This window comes from Lepidochelys kempii, chromosome 16 (genome assembly GCF_965140265.1).
Source record: "Lepidochelys kempii isolate rLepKem1 chromosome 16, rLepKem1.hap2, whole genome shotgun sequence".
Taxonomy (NCBI): domain Eukaryota; kingdom Metazoa; phylum Chordata; order Testudines; family Cheloniidae; genus Lepidochelys; species Lepidochelys kempii.
Window position 1 is genome coordinate 4,404,605 of NC_133271.1, and position 20,741 is coordinate 4,425,345.

Genomic DNA, 20,741 nt, shown 5'->3' on the forward strand with positions numbered 1-20,741 from the left:
CAGGAGGTCTTTGCAAGTTTATTCAATTTTGTTGTTTTTCTGTATGAATTAAGGGAAACCAAAGAAACAACACTCAGTATATAATGCAAAAAGGTGATAAGGAAGCATGTTCTAGCTATAAAACTAGGGAACTGGGAATGGAGATCTGGATTCTATTCCTGGCTCTGTTACAAACTTGCTGTGGGACCTTGGGCAAGTCATCTCCTGTCCCTTTGCCTCAGTTTCATCATATGCAAAACAGAAAAAGACTTGGAATTTCAATGGTGCCTAAGGAACTTAGAACCCAACTCCTTTTGAAATTCAGTGGGAATTGGACACCTAACCCCCTTGGTCTCCTTTGAAAAATCTTAGCTATGCTACTTACTTTGCAGGTGCTGTGAGGCTTAATTAAAGTTAAAAGAAAAGGAGTATTTGTGGCACCTTAGAGACTAACAAATTTATTTGAGCATAAGCTTTCGTGAGCTACAGCTTACTTCATCGGATGCATGCAGTGGAAAATACAGTGGGTAGATTTATATACACAGAGAACATGAAACAATGGATGTTAATATACACACTGTAACAAGAGTGATCAGGTAAGGTGAGCTATTACCAGCAGGAGAGCGGGGGCGGGGGGAAACCTTTTGTAGTGATAATCAAGGTGGGCCATTTCCAGCAGTTGACAAGAACGTGTGAGGAACAGTGGTGGGGTGGGGGGTGCGAATAAACATGGGGAAATAGTTTTACTTTGTGTAATGAGACATCCAGTCTTTATTCAAGCCTAAGTTAATGGTGTCCAGTTTGCAAATTAATTCCAATTTAGCAGTCTCTCGTTGGAGTCTGTGTTTGAAGTTTTTTGTTGAAGAATTGCCACTTTTAGGTCTGTAATCGAGTGACCAAAGAGATTGAAGTGTTCTCTGACTGGTTTTTGAATGTTATAATTCTTGACGTCTGATTTGTGTCCATTTATTCTTTTACATAGAGACTGTCCAGTTTGGCCAATGTACATGGCAGAGGGACATTGCTGTCACATGATGGCATCTATCACATTGGTGGATGTGCAGGTGAACGAGCCTCTGATAGTGTGGCTGATGTGATTAGGCCCTATGATGGTGTCCCCTGAATAGATATGTGGACACAGTTGGCAACAGGCTTTGTTGCAAGGTTAGGTTCCTGGGTTAGTGTTTTTGTTGTGTGGTGTATGGTTGCTGGTGAGTATTTGCTTCAGGTTGGGCTTCTCCTAGCCTACAGCACCTTGACAGGAGACTTTTATGCATCCTGTCAAGGTGCCCTGCCCCAAGACAGGAGAATGACAACCTCTCCTTAGTCTTGCACCAAAGCTCACCTGAACAACACCCAGGGCCTTCCCAAGTGCATCCATGTTCAGAGCTTCAACCTACCTGGTATGGACACCCATGGGTGCCAACACCCATTTCTTTTCCCCCACCTAAGTGGCCATACGGGGACCCATAGGCAGCCTACAGAAGTTATTCTTCTAGGCTAGAGACTCTCATGTCTACTATAGATAGACAGCAAGGCGATCTCCTTCAGTCTCTCTTTCTGGAGTCCCAGAACCTCAAGAAGAAACTTTTTTGAGGAACAGGAGGCCAGACTAGAGGATATTACTCCTCCAATGAATATCTCTTCATTCTCACTGGATGAAGCTGTGATGCCCCCTCCACCATCAATGTCAGATGATTTCAAACTCTTTCTGGACCTCACTAAGAGGATTATCAGCACACTCTAGATTCCCCTCATAAAGGTAAAAGAATTGCACCACAAATTATTAGACATACTGTATATGACCTCCTCATCAAGGATTGCTCTCCCAGTCAGTGCAGTGCTCTTGGATCCCACCAAGATTATTTGATACACACTGGCTTCCATAGCACCGACATGCAAAAGGGCCGATTAAAAAAAATATTATGTCCAAGTCCAAGGATGTGGACTTCTATTTTCACATCCCTCATCGAATTCCATAGTCAATGCATGTGGAAGACATCACCATACTTAGTCTATCGCTTATGACAAGGACTGGAAAAGGTTTGATGTATTCAGCAGAAAAGTGTATTCTTCTGCAACCTTGCAGATCAGGATGCAAATTTCCAGGCCCTAATGGCCAAATATGACCACACCGATTATTGGAAACATAGTGCCTTTATTGACTTCCTGCCAACCGAACAAAAAGAACAGTTTCAAGCCATCATCAGTGAAGGTCAACTAATAGTGAGGACAGAGCTATAGACTTGTGACATTACCCAGGGTACAGTCTGGACTGTTGAACAGCTGTGTCCCCTTAATTCTCTAGCCTGGGGTGCCTTTTACACTGCATTGCTGTCAGAACAACCACACCTGCCCTGTTCACACAGCCTTCAGCATGCAAATTCACTCCCAGCTAAACACATGAGCACTATGACTAGTCACTCATAAATTACACATTGGGTGTCACCTGCAAATTCCTAGTCCCAGCCTTGTTCCCCCAGGAATGTGCGTTTTGTGCTGCTCGGTACCCTTCTGAACAGTACAAGCTCATAGAAAGTCTGTCATTTCATCAAAGGAAAATCATAATGCACCAGCCTTGTTATCCCAAATGCAGGTTCTCCCACACTTGAATCCAAACACACTGGTTAAGATAAAACAATAAGATAAGTTATTTACTACAGAAAAATAGATTTTAAGTGATTAAAAGTGATGATGCATAAAAGTCAGGATTGGTTCTAAAAGAAAATAAATGTAAAATGCAAGCTAATGGCTAACTTAACAAACTAACAGAATTCAAAGCGAAGGTTTTCCTCACCATACACTGTGGTAAATTTCACAGGCTGTGGTAAATTTCCTTTCAGCTTGGGACCCCTCCCCCTTAGTTCAGTGTCCTTCAGGTATTCATTGATGTCATGAGCAGAGAGATGGGAGGAGGAGTGAAGACAAGCCTTATCCTCCCCTCTTTTTAATTCAATTTCTTGTGCTGGAAACGTCCTTGCTGTGTCATGGTGACAAAACAGTCCCTTGTGGACATGAAGTTTGAATTGTCTCTGTGATGGAATGTAAAGTTCTTGTTGTCACCTTTCCCCCGCTGGAGAATGGCTGCTTAAGCAGGTGATAGCTCTTTGACACCTGGCTGGGGCCAGTGTGTCTTTGTCTCTGGTTTGTGGACAGCATGTTTTAGTAACAATCATACAGCAGAGTCTGATAACTTCACATATAGTGTTGCTACACATATTTCCACGGGATAATGATATTCAGCAGATTATGACTTTTCAAATGATACCTCACAAGACATACACTGTACAAAATTTATCTTAGTCTTGTGAAAGTGGTGAAGATAATAGTGTCAACCACCACAAGACTGCACTATATGCTGCTGATGCAGCAGCCCGCTCAGTGTCAACGGCGGTGGTGATGAGACCAGCTTCCTGGTTACTAGTTTCAGGATTACCAAAGAAGGTACATACCTAAGTTCCCTGTAAGCTGCCACATAGCAGCCTATTAAGCACCACGCACGTGCTCAGGGAACCCACCCAGCTTTTCAAAGACTAATTGTAGTTTGTCTCTCTCTGTTGTGTTGGTGCACTGCTTGCCCTCTGACTAGTTCTCCCACTCTATAAGTGTGTGTGAGTTAAGGGTACACACAAACATAGAACTTCTGCACATTCATCTCTACCTGCCAAGACCCAAGCCTGTTATTAAAACTTCAAAATTAGGGACACCAAGGAATGATTCATGCAGGAAACTTAAAATGCAGAGGGATCTTCCCTTTAGTGTTATAGTAACTTTCTGTATCGTTAGGTTCATGATTCTTTGTTTCTAATGTGAATAATTTTCCATGAAAGACAAGAGGAGACACCAGGTTTGCATGAAAGGTGCGGGACTTTAAATCTAAAATCGCTGAAGTCCGTCAATGGGTTTCTCTGTGCTGCAGCTGGGATTGAGCCTCCCAGTCGGGGTGGACAGACTTGCATTAGCAGGGCTCAACCTAGCTCGTTAATAATAGCAGTGTAGACATTATGGCTTGGGCTTGGGCTTTGAAGCCCATCTGACCAGCTAGATTTGAGAACCTGAACTCCAGCAGAAGCCACAACATATACAGTTATTTGTGGCATGCTAGCTCAAGCCCTGTTTCACAAGTCTGTTTTCCCGGGCTCACTCCTAGCTGCAGTGCAGCCATTCCCAAAGTCAGGGACCTTGTAGAGGTATGCTACTTAGTCAGGGTCTGATGGAACTAGCTGTTATCCCACTCCTTCTGTGTATGCCTAACCTTTTTGCTCTCAAGGTCAATTGTTTGAGTGTATGGGCTTCAATTACCACTTAAAGCCACTGAAATTCCAGTAGCGAGCACTGTGTCATCCAGGGTGCAGGTCTCTGTCTTTTTAATTTTATTTTTAAGATCATGGTCAACTGCCAGACCCAGTAAGACTCTCAGGGCTTGTCTACACGGCATGTCCAAGTGCACAAGGGGGTGGGATTTGTAAAAATGCAGTAGTGTGCCGCTCTCTGTAAAGAGAGAGAATCTCCTTAAACACTTCACTGCGGGTGGGAGGCCAGTGCATACTGTACCATGGAAAACTGGAGTCTTGGGCACCAAGGGAGCAGTAGTTATGTAGATGGTATTTTTATTCCATTTCTAAAGTGAAAACCCATTAACCTGATTCTCGTTGTGAAGCCCTGCGTTGCACCTGCAGCGACTGTGGTTTGCTCTGGGGGAGGGGTCTGTGTTTGTTTCTGTCTGAGTGAAGCGTTTAGGTGGCTTTGTGTTTGTTTCTCTTCTAGGATAATGCGGGTGCAGCCAAGTGTAGTGCTGGGTGTGGCCCACAGTGTTGTAAAGAGGATGTCCTCATTTGTGAGGCAGATTGACTTTGCCTTGGACTGGATGGAAGTGGAGGCTGGACGAGCTGTTTACAGGTGAGATGTGAGCAAAAGGCCCATGTTTTGTAAGCTCCAATACCCCCGCTGGAATGATATCAAAGGTTTCAAAGTCATACACAAATAAATAAGAGTGCTTTACCGAACTGTCATCCCCCATGGAGTCACACTGCTTGCTCACTGGGGCAGGCTCATCAACAAGTGTATGAAGGGTTCATCTGTCTGCCTTTTGAGGGGTTTCTCTTGTGCCCATCAGCATAGTCTTTAAGGACTTTTCAGCCTCGTGGTTTTCATTTACATTAGTGAGAATGGGATGCTAAATCCCTGCATGCTGCTTTGGTGTAAATTCTTTGGTACCTTTCTGATGTAGCAAAACAGATAACACATAGATAACTAAGACAATAACAATTCATATAGACAGGTTTTGTTTGCCAGTAAAGTCTTCCGTGTGTGCAGAGGATAAAAACTCGTCTCTGCCTCAAGGAGCTTACAGTCTGAAATAAACCAACTGAAAGGGAACTCAGGTTTGCCTAACAGTAAATTAAAACTGACTTTACAGCACTTAATATATGTACTGGGCCAAATTCCTCCTTGGATAGCTCCATTAGATTTCTAGAGTTAGCTGTGATTTAAATTTGATCCACTGCATGAAAGCAACAGCTGGGAGGACAAAGCTCTGATTTGCAATTAGCAGAAATAGCAGGTAACTGTAATTCTAGTTTTTTGTAGATTTTGCAATGTCATTACTAATAGAAATCTCAAATACTTGATCAGTGCATGAAAACATCGTGTGTCGATGGGGAAATTTGTTTTAAATCATATGGCCAGGCTATGCCCTAGTATTGGCTCCAATATCAAAGTTTTAAGCCCAGCTTGTATCCTTCATTGTGCTGGAGACCTGAATGCCAAACAGCGTTCTGCCATATCTACAGTTGGGCTTGAACTCAGGCAAAGGCTACAGCTTCACACCATGCATAGGCTCTCCCACCAGAAGAGGAGGCTGAGGTTTGAGTCAAGCAACTCACCCACACAGTTTGTTCTCTTCTCTCTGCACAATTGCCCTATTCCCAGAGTTCAATGATTTTCCTGAAGCCTGTTTGCTTTGCTAGGGAATGTTCAAATTCCATCTGTCTGCCTGGTGACCTAAAACCAACCAGTTGTTGATTATATATAGTAAAAGATGAAAGGTGTTTGCTAATTGCATTTGACAAATCTGTGATTAGGTTGTTTTTTTTTAATTGTTCAGTAAATGTTTTTACTCTCATCTCTGCAGAGAGCAGAGCTACTAAGGGATGGTGGAGAGGTTTACATAGAGCTGATTAGTTAACTGGTTTTTTTGAGTGCATTTGCTGAGCACAGACACCACACTAATTCATAGTATGGATTGTTCTCTCCCAGGCAGGGGGACAGGTCAGACTGCACATACATTGTGCTGAATGGTCGACTTCGTTCTGTCATTAGGATGGATGATGGGAAAAAACAACTGACTGGTGAATATGGGCGAGGAGACCTAATCGGGGTGGTAAGAACCAGCTTTAGAATTTACTTGCTAAACTTTCTAGAAAACTCTGGCTTTTTGAACAAAACAAACAAATGCGTTAATAGGTCTGATCGTAACAGCTTGCTGGTCCTGGCTTGTGCGAGTGAGGCTGTCAGCTGTCTGAAAGGGAGGAAGCTGCTGCTACCAGCAGGCTCTATGGCAGGATAGTACATATGTAGGCTGCTCATAGTCTTTTCAATTTGCTACTATCCTATTTTGCTTCTGACAGCGTAAAGGGTACGGCGCGTGCACTGTGCCGATTTCTTTCAATCAGTGTCATTTGGAATTGAAAGAGCTGGTTTGATGTTAGCGTATATCCACGTCAGGCTACTTTCTCTCCCACATGCCTCTGTTCATTGCTTGCGCTTAGTACCCAGGTTAAAATATGAAAAGGACGTCCAGCAGAGCAGTGCAGGCACTTTGCCTATCTTAAACGTAAACCAAGGGGCCCTCTGAATGCTGAGGCTTCAATTCAAACCCTCTCCTGTTTGTTCGGGCTGTTGAGGACTAACAGTTGGGTCTATAAATAGATGTGCTAATGCAACATACCATTAGGAGGCCTGCCAAATGGGAGCTCCGTTGAGACACAGAACGATCAAATGATATTACAACATCTTATTTGCACTAGTTAAAGGCAATAGTGGCAGCATGCAGGCAGCAGGTTAATGAAGATAACCTAGTGGGTATTGGGACTGCAGGTGGGAAACACTTGTTGCAAAGTATAGTGTAGCAAGGAGGTGTGGCCTTCCGCAGAGGTGGATGCGGAGGGAATGCCACAAGCCGCCTGGTGGGCGGAGCCAGGATGACCATGACCTGCATACCAGAACAGAGGGCGGGACTGGAAGAGGAAGTATAAAAGGCTGGCCCAGCAGCTCAGTTGAGAGGGAGCCGCCAAGGGAGACAGACATTTCTTTCCTGCTGCTGGAGCGGGATGCTGAGGAGAACCACGGCTTCCCCGAGGGCTGCATGAGCTCCCAGAGAGCCCTGCCACTCCTGATGCTGAGTAGCTGCTACTGTTACCCTGGGCGATATATCCCAGGGAGACTGAGGATACCTCCTGGCTGCAGGTACACCCAAGAGGCAGAGTAGGAAGCAGCTCAGGGAAACTTTCTGGTCGAGAGCTGGTCTGATACAGGATCAGCGTGTTGCGGGCAGATCCCCACTTACCCAGTGGTGAACCACTGTGCCACTGTTAGGGACCTGGGCTGGGACGTGATGGAGTTGGGCAGGCCACGTCCCCTTACTATCCCACCCCTGGGTGGCAGTATTCCCCCTCCTTAGGCCGGGAGGCCTATGCTCCTCAGACATCTCTGCCGGAGCCCCATAGACTGTGCTTGGTGCTCGCCTCTACTGGATCCCCCCTAGACAGCATGGGTAGCTGTTGTGAGGTTATGGAGTTCCAGCAGTAAGTGCAGAGTCAGAAAGAGAGAGAGAACAGAAGTTGGTGGAGGTCTTGCTACAATGGCTGTGACTCCCACCTCTGGAATTGCAATACTTGATGATCACTGAGAGCGGCGTTACTTTTGGCTCAACAGTGCTGTTGACTTCAAGACTTTATCTGATGAAGGCATGATGCCAACTCACAGTGTTACATGTCATGTATGTGGCAACCTTTTCCACTAAGCACTCTGTCAAATCTTTTTTCCTTTGGGAGATCGCGGTGAAGCTTGTTTTCATCCATCCTGGAGATGGCAAAAGCATATATTCCTCTTCGAGTGATGGTTTGTAACATGGCACACATTCACCGCTGCGGGGCCTCCTGCTAGTCGTACATGAATTAGCTTGATTCCAGCCTTGGAGCGCCTCCTTCTGGCCAGTGTGTCTCTACTGGTACTTGCTTCCTGTTAATCTCCACCACTGACCCCACATCCCTCACTGGCCTGCGGTTCCCCTTCTCCTAGGTATTGCCCCACAGCAGTGCTCCCACACTTGGGGTCCTCCCCTCCCCAGGGAACCATGGTCCCCTAAGCCCACCTCGCCTCAGTGATCCACTGCCAGTCTTCATCTAACCCTTTCCCTTGAACAAACTGCAGTCTGAAGTGGCCACTCATCATGAGCCAGGGGGTTGGACCTGCTGTCTCTTCCTTCTCTGGCTGTTTCCCCACAGCCCCAGGACCTCCTCAGGCCATGGAAGCAATGCCTCAGCCTGGGAGTTCATCAGGCTGGAGCTCCTCAGCTTCTCCCACTCCTCCCAGCACTGCTCTGTCCAAGGTACCCTGTTCTGCTTGCAGGCAGCCAGTCTTTCTCTCTCCAAGGCTGGAGAGAGACTGACCGCCTTCTGGCCCTGCAGCCCTTTTATAAGGTCCAGCCTGGCCCTGGTTGGCTGCATCCCAGCCTTCTTTGATTGGCTTCCAGCCCCAGCCCTCTCCAAGGGCTGGCTTTTAACCTTTACTGAACTGGAGCGAGGTGACCGCCCCTCTACGTGATTCCCATATGGATTCCAAATGTGGATGCGCATGCATGCCATGTGCTGGAGCCGGAAGGTTTTTATAGCAGTGCCCTTTGACCTGCATGTGTGTTCCCCTCCCCAGCGTGTTTGCAGCTGAGTCTATAATAGGCCATGTGGGTTGATGCCGCTCCACTTCCCTCTTACTGCCGCATGGTTGGAGTCGGAGCCCCTGTTCCTCCTTACTTGTAGCTCCACTAAGAGGGTACTCTTTGCCCTTTCATCTGTACATAGTTGAAAATAGTTATCTTTTTATCTTGATGGATGTTTTTCCTTGCAGTTCATAGAGTTAGTTTAGTTTTTTCTCTGTTTGGGGGACAGCTCTCCTCCCATCCCCATCTGGGGACTGTGCCCTGTCAGCCTGGGTTCAAGAACTGTGCATCCTGCCTGCATTTGTTTTCAGTGAGCAACAAGCACCATCACTGCTTGTATTGCATGTCGCCACCCATTGCAGCATTTGCAAAGCAGTCCTGCCCACCGGTGCTCAAACCCCCAACTTCCTGGGACCTTTAACTTGGATAGCGCCACACTCATAAAACCATCCTTCGAGCCCATTGCCACATGCTCTCTCTTCCGCCTCTCCATGAAGGTAATCTTCTTAGTCGCCATTATCTCGACAAGACGGGTCAGTGAACTGGCAGCCATAAAGCTGACAACTTCCGCCCCCCCAGTCTTCCACAAAGATGACGTTTAGCTGCGGCTGCACCCAAAATTCCTCCTGAAGGTGGTGTCAGAATCCCACCTGAATCAGTGCATTCACCTTCTGGTCTTCTATCTTGAACCCCATGCCTCTCATGTGGACAGAACACTACATTCCCTCAATGTCTGATGTACGCTGATGTTCTACCAACAATGCACCCATGCCTTTCAAGTATTGTCAAGACTCTTTATTGCCATTGCCATAGCAAAGGACAAGCCCTTTCCTTGCAGTGAGTTTCCAATTTGATCTCTGGGTGCATCCATAAATATTACACACATGCTGACATTCCTCCACTGGCTGGAGTCATGGTGTACGCGAGCCTCGCAGCTACATCTGACTGCCTTGCACATGTACCGTTGAAAGACATCTGCCACACAGTAACATGGTGCTCCATTCACATCTTCATGTCTCACTACACCATCGCCCTGGTGGCAGCTGCAGGTCATAGAATATCAGGGTTGGAAGAGACCTCAGCAGGTCATCTAGTCCAATCACCTGCTCAAAGCAGGACCAACTCCAACTAAATCATCCCAGCCAGGGCTTTGTCAAGTCGCACAGATGCAGCCATAGGCCACGCTGTACTACTTATCTCGCTTCCTCGCATGTCCTCGCACCCACCTCCACACTGATCACTGCTCGCAATTCAAAACCCATGTTTGGAATCCGTATAGGAACTATCACTCAAAGAAGAAGAGGAGGTTACTCATCTGTAACTAGAGGCTCTTCCAGTTGAGGCTCTTTGAGGTGTCTACTCACATGACCTATTGTAGCCTCGGTTGCAAATACAAGGGGGACGCACAATGCACATGCAGGTTGATGGGCACTGCTACAAAAATCTTCTGGCTCTGACACATGGCATGCTTCTATACCCACGTTTGGAATCCAAATATGGACCACACATGTTGAAGAATCTTGAGTTACAGGTAGTAACCTCCTCTTTTGGTAAGACTGAGGTCTCTGACTAATTGTACCTAATTCTGTGAAGAATAAGCTCAAAGACCTCAGGAATAAGTCTTGGTCAATTGCAATAGAAGTTACAAATAAAAATAGGTGCATGAATTTTCCTGCTGTCTTCCAACACTTTTGGTACAGGAATTTGAATGTCAAACTTATGAATGTTCAACTTTAGAGATGAAAAGAACTGAGCCGAATTCTGGTTTTCTGAAAAGTACTTTGAGTGATGATGGGTTGGATACCTTAAACCCAGAAACTTTCTGCCCAGAAGTGAGCAATGCCAGGTTCGGCAGCACATTTTGTGCTGGCTCAAATAATGTTTGCTCTTTTGGTGAGAAGTGAAAGAAGTTGATTACAATGGGGAGTCCAGCACATATTTGCTATAACAGTGCCAAATTTGCTGATGAATGTCTGCACAGCTACAGAAATATTTGTATCCACATTGCAAGGCACTTTTCTGGATCCATTTGGTGCCAGGAATCATTCAAGGACTTTTGTGATTTTGTGTATGTCATCCACTCCTTCCTGCCCACATTTTCCAGAACCCACTGACGCATGCTGCCATTTGTTGAATGAATCTTGATGCTCTGGCCATCTTTACAAATCCCCCTCCAAGCGTTAGATGGAGTGCTGAGAATATGGCAACATTTCTTTGCAGAGGACATCAGCACAACTTTATTTTCCCTTTCTTAAAAGGCTTGCTTATCCCTGTTCCAGAAGATCCTTGTGATGCTGAGAAGGCTGATGTAATCTTGGGGCAGAAGATAAACAATTGGGGGAATCAAGTGAAAAGAATGAAAAAACCTGAGAATTCTAGGTGCCATCAGGAAGCAGACATATGCAATTTGGATAGTTGTTCCAAAGGGGAGTATGTGGTAATCTGCACTGCAGGCACTGGATAAAATGATTAGCATAACTTGCATATTTTGTTTAATGCCTTTATTTGGATAATCTCAAAAGACTTTTAAAACATGAAGCATCAGAGATAGGTAAGTATTATCCCCATTTTACAGAAGGATAATTTGAAACATGGAGGGGTTATGGCTTGCCTAGGTTGCTTGTTAGTGGTAAGGGTGCGAGCTCCCTGCTCACTATGATGTCCAGTAGACCAAACTCGTGGCCACTCAAAATTTGAGCCATTCCCTAAATTGACAGAATTATAGATGCTGCTGAACACTGCTGATTCAGGAGGGTATGAACAGATCAGAAACTGCCGAATTTGTTAACCTTATGTTAGGATTTGTATAGGCTGAGCATGTCAGTCATATGAAAGAAACACTTAACCAGCTCACTGGGGCTCTCTTTGAGAGACGCTGGCTGGCACTGATGGCATTTTGAAGGATCCTTCTTCATTAATGAAGCTCTGGAACTGCATCAACTGCTGTCGTTGAAGCTTGTCTCAAAAATTGCATGGTCTGACTCCATGTGTTGATGAATTATGGTTTGACTGATTTGTGAGCTCTCCTAATCTGTTTAGTGTGCAGCATTTGTTCAAGAAGACACTTTTTAATGATTAGGACAATGAATTTAATTGCTATATTTTCATACTGTTCGCTTATCACAGTGCTATGAACCAAAGGGTAGGGTGGATCTATAGTAGCATCACAGGATGAAGTCTGCTAATCTCCCTGTGACATCAACTAAGTGTCCCCCAAGATGTAAGTTAAAATAATGGGGGTCTTGGTAAAACAAAGGAACTCATGCTTATGCTCAAATAAATTGGTTAGTCTCTAAGGTGCCACAAGTACTCCTTTTCTTTTTGCGGATACAGACTAACACGGCTGCTGCTCTGAAACCTGACTAACTAGTATCTATCTAAATACAATATGAGATAAAATTTAAAAAAAATTCCCAAAAAGATGATATAAGAAGCTGTACTACTACTATTTACTAACGATTGAAACTAACACTAATACTGTGACTATTAATAAGAAAAGAGGATAAAGCTGAAGAAAACCCAGCAGGGCAGCCACTGTTGCTCCATCTCAGGCTGGGGCAGTTGAGAAGGAAATGAAGGGTGGTTCTATATAACAACGGCATGGGGCACAAGACTGACTGACCTGCACGTGCGGGCCGAACAGACACTGCTATGAGAAATCTCCGATCCAAGGTGCAGGGGGCACTTGCGTACCTAGAGTGGAGCACAGGTAGGGACACTATTTGAAGAAAGGTTTCAGAGGAGCAGCCGTGTTAGTCTGTATTCGCAAAAAGAAAAGGCGGACTTGTGGCACCTTAGAGACTAACCAATTTATTTGAGCATGAGCTTTCGTGAGCTACAGCTCACTTCATCGGATGCATACTGTGGAAACTGCAGAAGACATTATATACACAGAGACCATGAAACAATACCTCCTCCCACCCCACTCTCCTGCTGGTAATAGCTTGTCTAAAGTGATCACTCTCTTTACAATGCGTATGATAATCAAGTTGGGCCATTTCCAACACAAATCCAGGTTCTCTCACCCTCCGCCCCCATACACACACAAACTCACTCTCCTGCTGGTAATAGTTCATCCGAAGTGACCACTCTCCCACTTTGGATGAACTATTACCAGCAGGAGAGTGAGTTTGTGTGTGTGTGTTTGGGGGTGGGGGTGAGAGAACCTGGATTTGTGCTGGAAATGGCCCACCTTGATTTTCATACACATTGTAAGGAGAGTGGTCTCTTCGGATAAGCTATTACCAGCAGGAGAGTGAGTTTGTGTGTGTGGTTTTTGGAGGGGGGTGGGGGGGGGTGAGAGAACCTGGATTTGTGCTGGAAATGGCCCACCTTGATTATCATACACATTGTAAGGAGAGTGATCACTTTAGATAAGCTATTACCAGCAGGAGAGTGGGGTGGGAGGAGGTATTGTTTCATGGTCTCTGTGTATATAATGTCTTCTGCAGTTTCCACAGTATGCATCCGATGAAGTGAGCTGTAGCTCACGAAAGCTTATGCTCAAATAAATTGGTTAGTCTCTAAGGTGCCACAAGTACTCCTTTTCTTTTATTTGAAGAAACTGAATTATGAAGTAAGTCTACAGTATCTGTCCACATTATCAGAGAAAGACAGAAGTAAAAGCTTGTTCTTGACAAGTTTTTCCAGTTTGGGGGTTGTTCTGCACATTGTTTCTATTTCTTCACTTCTTCGGTCACCCTATAGCTTCCTTCCAACAAGAGAGGAGGAAGGCACAGCCCACTTGTAAGATATATGCTGCTCTTTCATATTGCTCCCATCCCCTTCTGACCTAACATATAAGGCAACAGTTCTGATCTCCAGAGGTTGTTTCCCCCTTAAACCGCCAGGCCAACCACCACGATCTTTAAAATGCCATTAAATTCACCTTCATAGATGGAGCATATTATCATCTTGCTTTAGTGCTGGTTTTGTTATTTTTGTGAACACTGGACTAGATGAAATCTGCATTTATATGGCACAACTTGCTCAACCTGTCAAGTGTCACAACAGTTGTTTTTTCAAATACTTTTCCAAGACTTCTACAAACCTTGGCATTCAAGTACATTTTCACAGCAGGTTAAAAAAGTTTTCACAGCTTTTAGGATTAAAAATTCACTGTATCTCTTAGAAAAACTACTCTGGATCCTTTACACCTATTGTTTCTTTCCATCCCAATAAATTAAAACAAACAAAAAAAACCCCACTTTGCTTAAGGCATCAAATCATTTTGTGCAGCCTCTATGGACAGCAAAAAACATTAAATAGAACACTAATTTCAGAACTGTCCTAAATTGGACAACAAATCATGAAGCTGTGGTCAGTTTACCAGATGTCCACTGCCAAAAGAAGGAAAGAAAGCTACCTATTTTCAGATGGCAGGAGTTCAAAAGAGTTACATTGCATCAATACACAAACAAAATTATTATGGCAAATGTAAAAAACTATCACAATTTGAAATATTTTTCCCCCTGAGAAAAGTCAAGTCTTGACCAAACTAAAAAAGTCATAAAGATATGAGTTTTATGTGATAATCATCATCATCAATAAAAGATTCTTTTAAGTCCATGCATCCGATGAAGTGAGCTGTAGCTCACGAAAACTAGTTAGTTAGTTCTTTACTGGGAGGTTATACCCAGTTCTCCTGGCTTCAAACCTTGTCTGTCGTGCCAGGAGGTGATCCCACTTCTGCTGCATCCAGTACCTTAGGGAATCGCATTTTGCCCAGAAGTGCAACTTTTATGTGGCGCTGAAATTAAGAGTCAGAAAAAACAGAGAGATGAAGTTTTGTCTCCTCATGATGGAGAGCTCTCTATGCCTGGCTTCTGACCCAGGCCAAGGGACCCCGCTCTGTACTCCGGTCTGTGTGAAAGTCTGCTGCCTCCATGACCTTGAAGCCCCATACCTCTGGGGCATCTAAGAGGATGACACAGGACTCTTCACATAAGCCTCAAAGGAATCTGCCCCTAGCTCACCAGCTAGAGAATCTACCTCTTAAAAAGCTGAGGTCATCGGTATCTTTAGCTACGCCAGTGCCACCAGCTCTCCAATCAGGTACCCACGAGTCCCCTCGGGTACCCAGGGCTATGGCAAGACCAAAAGTTGGTAAAGCTTCGGGCCAGAGAGATCATTGGTACCATGGATCAATGGTACCGTAGAGGAATGGATCCAGGGAGCCCAAAGAGTCTTTCTCTGCTTCCTTGGTACCGATGAAGCCTGCTCTAACTGCACTTCCCTTGGGGCAGACGAGACCTTTGGTACCATCAGCAACTGTGCTTCCCTCCAAGCGCCTGAGACCATGATCACCTTCGTGAAGAGTACAGACTTGGTACTGATAACACTCTTGGTACCACAGGAGTTCTGTTTCCACTGGGACGTGGCTGTATCTGATATGCTGATTCTCTGACGTGCTGTTGGTACTAAGAATGTCGAGATCACCTGAAGTTCAGCCAGTACCGATGCTCCACCATTCTAGGGTGGGCTTGAGGAAGAGGATTCTGATGAAGACCTTGCCTTGGTGTCTCAAGTGTCAGTTCAGGGTTCTCCCTCTCACTGCTATACTGGCCCCTTTCCAGAAGCCTCTGCTGAAGCTGCAACTACTTATGGTGCACAAATTGCCACTGATGCCTTGCTGGTATGAGTGCCCTTAGGTGCCTCCTCCTATGGCTTATGCATCTCCTCCTTGGCCATATTGGGACCGTGGGGCAGCTTACTGTGAACAGTTTTCCAGAGCCTCCCGCACCACCCACCATAGAGAAGGGCAACCTGCAGCACTGCTCCCTCCAGGAGACATGGCCCTCAAGAGGAATCCTTTGAGGAGCAGGAAGCTAGAGCTGATGAAGAGGTTTCTCCTATAGCCAACATCTCTTTATCTCTGAATGAAGCAGTCATTCCTCCTCCTCCATCCCTGATGGATGATTTTAAGCACTTCCAAGATCTGATCAAGAGAGTTGTAGACTCCTTGAAAAGTCCTCTTGAGGTGAAAGAGCCTCATCATAAGCTGCTTGATATCCCTCACTTGCCCTGTGAGTTAAAGAGGCTCTGCTGGACCCAGTGAAGATCATCTGGCACACCCACACTTCTGTTCTGCCTAACTGCAAGAGAGCGGATAAGAAGTATTGTTTCCCAGCAAAGGATTCAAAATTTTTGTTTTCCCATCCCTCACTTAACTCCTTGGTAGTTGATGCAGTTAATAAATGTGGAAGACAGTACTATGCTAAAACCACATCTCAATAAAAAGACCATAAACATCTAGATTTACTGAGGAGGAAATCTTCTTATTCCTCAGCCTCCTTACAATTTAGAATTGCCAGTTATCAAGCATTAATGGCAAGGCACAATCACATGGATTATACCAAACTGAGCTCTTTCATGGACACCTATCGACAGAGCCCAGGCAGCGGTTCCAGGCAATCGCTGTAGGAGGCCGTCGACTTGCCAGAGCAGCCCCATGAGCCTCCCCTGACGCAACTGATACTGCTGCCTGTTCAATTGCGACAGCAGCAGTTGTGGGAAAGGCTCCCTGACTCCGACTCTCTGGAGCCCCAGAAGAAGTCCGAAGTACGGTAGAGGATCTTCTCTTGATGGAGCTACATTTGCAGATAGCACGGACGAGTCTCTGCGAACATTAAAAGACTCAAGAGCTACTTTATGTTCTCTTGGTATTTACACACCTGCTTAGAAGAGAAAGCTCAGCAAGTCAAATGGCCCAGACATCCCACATTGCCCAATTCTTTACTTCCCAGAGGTTGTATTAACCACAACAAAAGAGGCAGAGATTCCAAAGAAGGAAACAGCCTCCCACCTCGCGCCCGTCCACCTCCAAGCAGCGATTTTGACAGATTGGTCGAGGGCTTGAATTGCCATCTTCATCCTCTTTAGCTGCACTGATTCTCCAGCCTTCCTCTCTTTGGCAACCATCTTCACCACTTCAGGCGTGCTTGGGAGTCAATCACTATGAAAAAGTGGGTTATGGAGATTATCTCCATAGGATACACCATCTACTTTACTACACTTCCACCAACAACCCCTCCCTTTCCTGCCTCTCTCAAGGGATCCCTCTCATGAGAGTTTGCTTTGTCAAGAAATAGACAATCTTTTACGCTTGGGAGCTATAGAACCAGTTTCCATGCAGAACAGAGGGAAGGGGTTTTATTCAAAGTACTTCCTGGTGCCAAAAAAATAGTGGAGGTTGGAGAGACTTATCCTAGATTTAAGGCTACTCAATGCCAAGGAGGAGCAAGATCCCCCTCCCTCTGTGCCAAGGCTGTCAAGTTTTGGAATTGGTGCATATAAAACTGGATTATCATCACAGGCCTGTCTCTCCGGATAATATACCTGCCTACTGTATTTTTCACCCCATGCATCTGATGAAGTGGGTTTTAGCTCATGAAAGCTTATGCCCAAATAAATTTGTTAGTCTCTAAGGTGTCACAAGGACTCCTCGTTGTTTTTGCTGATACAGACTAACACGGCTACCCCTCTGAAACCAGTCAAATGAAAGAGTCCCCCATTCAGTTACATCATGTAATGGCAGATAGCTAAAAAGTTACAAGTTTTTAAAGTGCTTATATACCAATGCTTGAAGTCTAAATAAGATGGGTGAACTAGAGTGCCTCATATTAAATGAGGTTATTGATATAATAGGCATCACAGAAACTTGGTGGAATGAGGATAATCAACGGGACACAGTAATATCAGGGTACAAAATATATCGGAAGGATAGAACAGGTCGTGCTGGTGGGGGAGTGGCACTGTATGTGAAAGAAAGTGTAGAATCAAGTGAAGTAAAAAATCTTAAATGAACCCAGCTATACCATAAAGAAAAGGAGTACTTTTGGCACCTTAGAGACTAACCAATTTATTTGAGCATAAGCTTTCATGAGCTACAGCTCACTTCATCGGATGCATACTCTGGAAAATATAGAAGATGTTCTTATACATACAAACCATGAAAAAATGGTGTTTACCCATTTTTTCATGGTTTGTATGTATAAGAACATCATCTGTATTTTCCACAGTATGCATCCGATGAAGTGAGCTGTAGCTCACGAAAGCTTAGAATCATAGAATCATAGAATATCAGGGTTGGAAGGGACCCCAGAAGGTCATCTAGTCCAACCCCCTGCTCAAAGTAGGACCAATTCCCAGTTAAATCATTTGAGCTTATGCTCAAATAAATTGGTTAGTCTCTAAGGTGCCACAAGTCCTCCTTTTCTTTTTGCGAATACAGACTAACAGGGCTGTTACTCTGAAAACTATACGATAGAATCTCTATGGATAGTAATTCCATGCTCGAATAATATAGCAGTAGGGATATATTACCGACCACCTGACCAGGATGTGATAGTGACTGTGAAATGCTCAGGGAGATTAGAGAGGCTATCAGGACAGGATGCAGAAAGTTTCTTGACACCTTAAATGACTGCTTCTTGGAGCAACTAGCCTGGAACCCACAAGAGGAGAGGCAATTCTTGATTTAGTCCGAAGTGGAGCACAGGATCTGGTCCAAGCGGTGAATGTAGCTGGACCGCTTGGTAATAGTGACCATAATATAATTAAATGTAACATACCTGGGGTGGGAAAAAACACCACAGCAGCCCAACACTGTAGCATTTAATTTCAGAAAGAGGGTGTCGGTTCCCTTCCCACTCTGGGGTACCGATGTGGGGACCCGCATGAAAGACCCCCTAAGCTTATATTCCACCAGCTTAGGTTAAAAACTTCCCCAAGGCACAAATTCCTTTCCTTGTCTTTGGGATGGTATTACTCCCACCACAAAGTGATTTAAACAAACGTTCAGGGAGGGGCCAATTGGAGCCCTATCCCCGCTTCCCCCTAAATATCCCCCCGAGCCCCTTCACCCTCTTTCCTAGGATGGCTTGAGAATAATATATCAACCAATATGTTAACAAACTGAGGACAGATCAAATCCCTGGTTTTTAGGACACTGAAAATCAATCAGGTTCTTGAAAGAAGAATTTTATTTAAAAAAAAAAAAGTAAAAATCACACCTGCAAAATTAGAATGGAAGATAACTTTACAAGGTAAATAAAAAGATTTAAAACATAGAGGATTCCCCTCTGACTCTGCTTCCCAGTTACAAAACAGGAATAAAATTATCTCTTATCATAGGGAAAATTCACAAGCTAAAACAAAAGATAATCTAATGTATTTCCTTGCTATTACTTACAATTTCTGTAATTTTAGATGTATCATTTCAGGATCTTTTTAGGAGCTGGGTTACCTGCTTGGTCTCTGTTTTTGGTTCCTTCTCAGGACAAAAAGAAAGAGAGCACAAACAAAACCTTCCCCCCAGCCCCCCAGATTTGAAAGTATCTTCTTTCCCCATTGGTCCTTCTGGTCAGGTGCCAGCTAGGTTAATTGAACTGATTAACCCCTTACAGTTAAGTGACTCTGTACCTCTGGCCAGGAGGGATTTGGTGTTACTGCATAAATAAAGGTTGTTACCCCTCCCTTTATATTTATGACAGAGGGAGTACAGAAAAATGAGGAAGTTAGTTAAACAAAAATTAAAAGGTACAGTGCCAAAAGTGAAATCCCTGCAAGTGGCATGGAAACTTTTAAAAGACACCAAAATAGAGGCTCAACTTAAATATATACCCCAAATTAAAAAAATATAAACGTGCCACTGTGGCTAAACAACAAAGTAAAAGAAACAGCAAGAGACAAAAAGGCATCCTTTAAAAAGTGGAAGTTAAATCCTATTGAAGAAATCAGAAAGGAGCATAAACTCTGGCAAGTGAAGTGCAAAAATATTATCTGGAAGGCCAAAAAAGAAGTTGAAGAAAGCTTGCCAAAGACTCAAAAAGTAATATCAAACATTTTTCCAAGTACATCAGAAGCAGGAAGCCTGCTAAACAATCAGTGGGGACACTAGATGGTCGAGATGCTAAAGGAGCACTTAAGGACGATAAGGCCTTTGCAGAGAAACTAAATGAATTCTTTTCATCAGTCTTCATGGCTGAGGATGTGAGGGAGGTTCCCAAACCTGAGCCATTCTTTCTAGGTGACAAATCTGAGGAACTGTCCCAGATTGAGGTGTCATTAGAGGAGGTTTTGGAACAAATTGATAAACTAAACAGTAATAAGTCACCAGGATAGTTCTCTGAAAACATCCACTCAGTGTGCAGTGTGAAGGAACAGAAATGGACACCGTGTAGAGTCAAGCACGAGGGTTTATTACCATAGCACTGGCAGAATGTCACTTTGCTTATTAGGCTCAGTGAGATACTGCTAAACAATTGATTATGATAGATTATATAGGGTGCTCATGGGTGGAGAGAAGCGAAGGGGGGGTGGAGTTCCCGAGCCCCTGGATAGGTTCTAGCAGCAAGACAAGATCAGCACAATAAGCCAGTAGTCTACAAGATTACATAATGGCTCCGCCCATGGCTGAGGTTAACATGTTGTTAATACACAGGTGTTTCTCTCAAACTATTCCTATTGAAATTTGTAGGTTGAATCCTGATTTTGGGGTCCCTAGGAATGAGGTAGCTCTTCCGGTTGGCAAACAGGTACATTCCTGGGGGGGGGGGGGCGTAAAAGCAAAAAGACATTGAAAAGTACATGGCAATAGAAATTGTTTTTAGGGTTCACCATTGTGTTTCTGAGAACTAGGGTTGGCATCTGTGAAGGGGGAGGATGTCATATCTCATACTGATATGTTGGGCCTCTCCCTTAACTCTAATAGGCATTTGAGGAGGGTGTTCGCTATCTCCTTCCTGTACCGGGAGTACACTTTGAGGCCCTATTCAGTGCTTTGTGTGTCTGTTACTCGATAAGAACACCCAATTACTACTCC

At 44.5% G+C, this 20,741-nt stretch overlaps 1 protein-coding gene across 12 annotated transcripts in view; it reads left to right on the plus strand.

The window, feature by feature from the left end:
* PNPLA7 (patatin like domain 7, lysophospholipase) overlaps positions 1 to 20,741 on the plus strand; it is a 439,100-nt gene that overhangs the window by 172,547 nt on the left and 245,812 nt on the right. For all 12 annotated transcript variants that reach the window (XR_012155226.1, XR_012155225.1, XM_073314045.1 and 9 more), the window contains 2 exons: positions 4,747 to 4,878; positions 6,238 to 6,361. Coding sequence is in view for 10 of the 12 variants with exons in the window: in XM_073314045.1 (XP_073170146.1) it covers positions 4,747 to 4,878; positions 6,238 to 6,361 (256 nt within the window). In the remaining 2 variants the exon portion in view is untranslated. The remainder of the gene's footprint in view (positions 1 to 4,746; positions 4,879 to 6,237; positions 6,362 to 20,741) is intronic.